This window comes from Morus notabilis, unplaced genomic scaffold (assembly GCF_000414095.1).
Source record: "Morus notabilis unplaced genomic scaffold, ASM41409v2 Scaffold21, whole genome shotgun sequence".
In the NCBI taxonomy this organism is placed as follows: Eukaryota; Viridiplantae; Streptophyta; class Magnoliopsida; order Rosales; family Moraceae; genus Morus; species Morus notabilis.
In genome coordinates this window covers 168,437-175,471 of record NW_010363416.1, presented here as the reverse complement: position 1 = coordinate 175,471, position 7,035 = coordinate 168,437, and the positions used below count along the sequence as shown (strand labels likewise).

Here is a 7,035-nt window from a genome sequence, read left to right as displayed (position 1 = left end):
TAGGGTTTTGTAAGGTCATCATAGAGGGCAAAGGAAATGAGGTTTACACTTGGAGAGTTCCTTTTTTTTTTTTTTAATTTGATGTTTTTTATTTTAAAATTTATTTTATTTCATCTATAAGATATTTTAAATAATATTTACCATTTAATATTAATGAATTCAGCTTTGGTATTTTAGAAAATTAACCCTTAAACTGTAAAAGAGTAACTTTTGTACCTCTTTTTGAAAAATACAAAAATATGTTTCCCTTATCTATATTATAGTAAGGTTTTCTTTATAAGCTTTTTTGTTGACAGTATCTCAACTTTTTAAATTTAGAAATTTGGTCACTATATTTTTTTTTTTGGCAATTGAATCTTTCAATTTGAAAATCATTACTATTAAGATTCAATCGAAAACGTCTGTTTTTCTAACGATTCTGATAACATAACGAACACGCGAATATCTATCGAGGACAATAAAGGTCATTTCTCATCCAAATTGATCAGTACTATTGATATTAAAATCATCTAATGTATATGAACACAATCAAGTATGATAAACAACTCTTAGTTTTTAAGAACATTACCCTCAACAAATGCTTCAAGGGTGAAAAAAAAAAAAATTTACAGTACAAAATAGTAGTTCAAATAGTTCTTTCCATTCTACGCCTTCTTGACTGCTTTGGATCTTGCGTTCAGATTTAAAAAGATAGACCTGGGATTTAGCATTCAGAATAAGAATGATAAGTGGTCTTAATAATTCCTGTATAATACATCAAATCAGTCACCAAGAATATATTAGGATATGGAGATGCACTTAAATTTATACTAACATGATAAAGCATAGTCATTTCAGAATGACTAGTATTTTATAAGTTTCATATCATTTTATACTTTAAAAAGGCTGTATACTTTCATATTTATGCATGCCAACAAGTGTGAATATGTTTATTATTTCCACATTAATAATGTTATGTTTGGAGTGAGAGAGGAAGGTTATTGAATAAAAAAAGAAAAAACAAAGGGATTTACCAGCATTGGCCAACCAAGATTTGAAAAATAACTCGGAATTGCAATGGTATGTATTGATAATTCACCCGACCAATAATTGGCCAAAACTGCACCCATAATTAGTACAAATAAAACAAATAATTGAAATTAAATTGGAACACATTAAGAATACAAATTGTACTGAATCTTGATATAAACTTTCGGAGTTGTTTATAGTCCCCAGTTTGAAAATGGCAGACAAATCTCTCATGTGTCATTGTAACGGGTTTATATACCAATCGTAATCATCGTAACCGGCTGAAAGTCTAGCATAATTCTTTTAAATTGAGTCGTAACAGTTATTATTTTGAAAATCAGAAGTCGTTTTTAAACATATAACAATAAACGACTGTCATGTACACCTCTTATAAATAATTATATAAAAAATATTAAAAAGCACATCAATAAATGACTATCATTTTTACTGTTAATATCAGTCATTCTATCGTAACCGACTGTTGTTTTAAACATGAATAATATTGTCAAGAAGAATTACATCTGTTATGTTCTTTTTTTTAGGCACATTCGATCATACACGAACATTTATTTATAGCAGTACATGACACTGTTTTATTTGTCACATGTTTAAAAATGACTTATTATTCTCATAATAATAACTGTTACGATTTAATATAAGAGAATTACGTTAATAATTTAACCGGTTAAGTTAATCCTTTAATTTTTTATGACGGGAAAAATTTTACCCATAAAAATTGCGAGGGACCAAAAAAAAGCCTAAATTTTTTTTCAAGTGTATGAGGAAAATTTCAAATAATTTTTTCCTTTTCAGTGGTCCTGTGACCGTATAATAAATAGATCCGTCTCCTTTTTAGCTAAAAAGAAAAAAAAAAAAAAAGATAGTCATACCTGACTAGCATTATGGCCTCGTTCATTTCACCGATTCAAGTTTTCAGTTTTAAGTTTCTGCAGTAAAAAACTCTAAGAAAATGTCACATCTAACTTTTTCTGCTATAATGAAAAGTTTTCAAAAAAATATCACATCTCAACTTAAATTGAAAACTCAAATCTACGAAGTGAACGAGACCTATATAATTGGTTTGAAATAGGAGAAAATGCATTGATGGGACATGAGAAATATTGTGTCAAGTTGAGAATAATTATGAACTGTCAGATTTGGGTTTGTATAGTCTTTCATCTTTTATATTTAGGCCCGTTCGGTTCGTTAATTTGAGTTTTTAATTTGAGTTGAGATGTGATGTTGTGTGAGAATTTTTTATTGTAGCAAAAAAGTTAAATGTGACTGTTTTTGAGAGTTTTTTACTGTAACAAAACTCAAATCTGCGAAAAAAATGGAGCCTTAGATTATACTACTTGCTATATATATATATATTGCATACCTTCCACGTGGCCAGCTGAACAGATGGGTAGTACTTTCTTAAATTACTTTTCACTAAACTCCATGGCCTTCCTGTAATTCCAAACTAAAACCCTTCAGTTTCTCAAAGTGAGGATGTGGTATTATTATTAATGACGGTTCATCTCCTATTGTTCATGGCGTGAACTCTCACAATAGTATGCTCTTGAGAATTATGCTTGACTAGAAAGTGTCCTAGAGATGTGCAACAACGGGCTCTGACCCGTGGGCCGGTCTAAACCCATTCTAATAGAGTGTTAAGCTGGTAGGACACAACACGAGGTCTAACTGATTAATATTAGTGGGTTGAATTGCGTCAACATATCTCCGTCTATGAAAATTCATAGACCACACTGAGCTTAGATTAGACCGAGCCGGCCCATTTAAGCCTATAATAGGTCAGCCCATCTCAACTCATTTAACCCATTACTGTAACAAAACTCAAATCTGCGAAAAAAATGGAGCCTTAGATTATACTACTTGCTATATATATATATATTGCATACCTTCCACGTGGCCAGCTGAACAGATGGGTAGTACTTTCTTAAATTACTTTTCACTAAACTCCATGGCCTTCCTGTAATTCCAAACTAAAACCCTTCAGTTTCTCAAAGTGAGGATGTGGTATTATTATTAATGACGGTTCATCTCCTATTGTTCATGGCGTGAACTCTCACAATAGTATGCTCTTGAGAATTATGCTTGACTAGAAAGTGTCCTAGAGATGTGCAACAACGGGCTCTGACCTGTGGGCCGGTCTAAACCCATTCTAATACAGTGTTAAGCTGGTAGGACACAACACGAGGTCTAACTGATTAATATTAGTGGGTTGAATTGCGTCGACATATCTCCGTCTATAAAAATTCATAGACCACACTGAGCTTAGATTAGACCGAGCCGGCCCATTTAAGCCTATAATGGGTCAGCCCATCTCAACTCATTTAACCCAACTTTTAATATATATATATATATATTTAATACATAGAGTATTTTTTCTATAAGATATTTTTTATGTACTTTGGTTATATATATATATATATATAATCATGTTTACCAGTGGTCTTATATATTTGTGAGAGTGCCACTATTTGTAAGTTGTAATTATAAATAATAATTATTTTAATGTTTTTTATTTGTTTTTATTTGTTTTTAATTTTTATTTAGTAATTATGTAAACATCTTATGTGTAATTATTACAAATGTACTTTTTTATTCTTATTTAGGTTTTGTTCTATTAGGTTCTCATTGAAAAGGTTTTTAATGAGACATACATAAATAAAATATCTCTTTTTACATTTCCATTGACTATTTAGATTTTTATATTTATTAACTTGTTTAGAAAATTAAAAATTGTTTTTTTATAAAATATAAAAAAAATAACAAAATGCATGCTAAGAAGGACTAACCTATCCAAACTTATAATGGACTTAGATGGACAACCCATCCTAACTCATAGATAGGCTCAAATGTTAACACATTCTTACATCTCTAATGTCCTCTCTTTTTATTTTTATTTTCTTTTTTCTTTTTTTTTTTTTCCTGTGAGTCTTTATGGTAGGATAGGTAATTTGACCCCACCGGTGGAGTAAGTAAAAATGCAGTTGACCATACAATTCAACGATTTGAGATAAAGGAATATAAAGCACCGTTTAATTTACAGTTTAAATCAGTAATTTTGATTAATAATTAGCCAAAACTTTGTGAGATAATCATTATTAAAAAAAAATTTAATACAAATTTTTTATTAAAAAAAACACTAAAAAAATTTAAAATATGAGTTTAAATATATTTATGAAACGGATAAATGATGTGACAAGACTAAATAAATCGGATGATGTCATTTTTGAAAAGGACTTTTAACTTTAAAAAAGATTAAACAAATAAAAATTATAGATTAAAAAACTTTAAAAAGTAATCTCTTCTCCTTTCTCGTGTTTCTTCTGTACTTTTCCTAGAGCTAGATCATTTGTCCCCTTTCTCTGTCTCTCCTGTCTCCCCCAATAAATATTTGATGTATCAGCCTAGTTATAAAAGATCCACTAACGGAACAAAGAGTGGTGTCTTCCGTTATTCTCGTATCATTTCCAATGTAATATTATACTTGTTAATTATAAATTTAATATTTAAATGTAAGAAAATATTTTTTAATATAATGTTATTTATTGTGTTAAATTTTTTATATATTAAGCTATTTTTAATATAAATGTTAATGCTAATTGTATATTTGTCATAAAAAAATATAATATAATATGTTATTTTTATTTTTTTACCCCAATGCATAATGTTATTTGAAATGTTAAATCTATTTTTTTTAATAATCATTAAGTTTTGAAAGTTGTAAAATGATCTTTTATATTCAAAATAATTAAAAAAATATAAAAGTTGCAATAATTACATTAAAAAGTAAATATTTCAACTAACAACAATCAAATGTCAAATTCTCCATATATTATACTTAATGAGAAATTAGAACAACAAATAGCATTGCATTAGAGAGTGTTTTTGCACTCAATTGTTAAATTTACAATTGTCACATTAATTATAGCACTACATTGAAGATGCTCTTATACTTTGTGACAAATTTTCCACTAAATATAGCATATAAAAAATTTAACATTTAATTATTATTGGTTGAAATATTTACTTTTTTCATTTAATCATTACAGTTTTTGCATTTTCTAGCTATTTTAAAAATAAAAGTTTACTTTTACTACTTTTAAAGATTAATGATTACGAGAAAAAATGAATTTAGCATTTTAAATAGCATTATGTGTTGGAACAAAAATGAAAAAAAACATATTATATTATACTCTTTGATGCTAAATATACAATTAGTATTGCTATTTACATTAGAGATGATCTTAACTTTCCCTAAAACACTCTCTCTTCCACTACTGTTTGTCTTTCTTCCATACACCTTCACTCTCTCTCATATTTCCATCACTCTCACGCCTACCTTTCTCCTTCTTTTAATCATTTCTCTTTAAGAACATGTTTGGTAGAGGGATTTGAACCACGATTTAAACTGTTCTGTTATAGTATTTTTTTTCTTACTGAAAATTAAATTTTGATTCAAAGCGTCTAATTTAAATTCATAAACCAAACAACCATGAGTGAAATACATAACTGCTAATCAGCCATGCAATATATAACACATATCTACCATGTTACACACAATTAAAGAGAGCCCGAAACAAGACATACCTTCAACAACTAAGCCATAGTACATCATGAAAATGAAGTTGTTCCAAGGAGAAATTGTTAGTTGTTCAAGCAACACCTAATAAATGAAAAATTCCAATGCATCAATACTTTGGTTACAAAAATTGCATGCACATATATTTTTGAGAGGGGGCAAAAAACTCCTATAGGAGTGTACCCTTTTATCAACAGTTTTATTGTCCTGCTTTCCGTCGAATATAATTTCCATTAATTTGTGGAGGAAGTGTCCAAATGGTCCTGCGTATGCAAATCCATATAGCTGCAAAACAATTTCGTTCCAATGATCTATACTTGTGACACAACCATGACACAAGACCAACTATGCATATAAAAGTTCAAATATAAAGTACAGATTTCATTTTGCTAGAGAAGAAAAAAGGAATTGAATATTTTAGTATATATATATTATATATACTAATATTATTTTATATGTTAAATTTTGTATCAAATATTTGAATTTTGTATTAGATTTTGTGTGGTAATGAATTAGATTTTGTGAAGCTATTTTAATTTTATGTAATGTTATGTTTTTGTTTAATTTTATTATTAATTTTTTGAAAATATTGAAAAGAGAGGGACTATAAGATTCAATGTCCAATAAATTGAATCTGTTGTTTTTGGATTGGAGACTCACGAATTGATAACGGATTACGATTTTTCCAATTCACAATATATTATTGACTTGTGGATTGATTCTTAATCTGCGTAATCCGTTAGAACATAACAAACTTAGCGGCTCACACAAAACAGAAAACATAAGAAACATGAAAGAAATAGAATATCTTAGAACATAACAAACTCAAAATAGTCAATATGTTTCAAAATAAGTGTACCATCATAAGAAGCAATCTTCTCAATTGAAGCTTCTTGACCCCAGAGGTCTTCTCGGCTATTGCATAATTGAGCCCAACTAAGGCACTTGCTGTAATTGCCTAGCAACCCAAAAAAGAAAAATAAAGAAAAGATTCAAACCAAAAAAATAAAAAATAAAAAAAAAGTTGTTAAACCAAGAACAACATTATAACATAATAGTTAAACTAACACATCAAGAAAAATCAACCTTGGTTCTAAGAGGGTGAAGCTGAAGTTGCTTATGGTATTCTTGCCAAGTCTCGTTGACTATATCAGACATATTGGTAAATGAGATTTTCAAGTTTTCCATCTTCACATGTACCCCGGAAATTTGTGGTAAGATGGCGAGGAAGAGAAGTGAAAAGAATTGCTAATCTATTTATAAAGTCATTGGGTCTCTAGTTTAATTGAAGTTAGGTGGCTTAGTGAACCATTGTGAGGGACCAAGTTTGGATTTCTTCAAAGGACCACACACACCCAAAAAAAAAAAAAAAAAAAAAAAAAAAAGCCCAATGTTGTAAATTATTGGTGTAGGTCAAGACAAGCTCATCCACG

General features: G+C 28.9%; 1 protein-coding gene across 1 annotated transcript; it reads right to left on the bottom strand.

Moving 5' to 3' along the window:
• Nucleotides 1-644: 644 nt before the first annotated feature.
• LOC21394957 (peroxisomal membrane protein PMP22) lies at nt 645-6,760 on the bottom strand. The gene is made up of 7 exons (XM_010104300.2): nt 6,689-6,760; nt 6,462-6,560; nt 5,786-5,887; nt 5,611-5,686; nt 2,913-2,983; nt 1,014-1,099; nt 645-696 (listed from the first exon to the last, which is right to left on the bottom strand). Exons 1-7 carry the CDS (start codon nt 6,758-6,760, stop codon nt 645-647), a joined length of 558 nt encoding a protein of 185 aa, XP_010102602.2.
• Nucleotides 6,761-7,035: the final 275 nt, after the last annotated feature.

Excerpts from the sequence above, each read along its gene's own strand:
- LOC21394957 (XM_010104300.2), bottom strand. The coding sequence starts at position 6,760 with ATGTCTGATATAGTCAACGAGACTTGGCAAGAATACCATAAGCAACTT. Across the intron at positions 6,561-6,688 it reads TTCACCCTCTTAGAACCAAG|GCAATTACAGCAAGTGCCTT; the intron begins GTTGATTTTTCT and ends TTGGGTTGCTAG. Across the intron at positions 1,100-2,912 it reads TTCAGCTGGCCACGTGGAAG|TTTTGGCCAATTATTGGTCG; the intron begins GTATGCAATATA and ends TTATGGGTGCAG.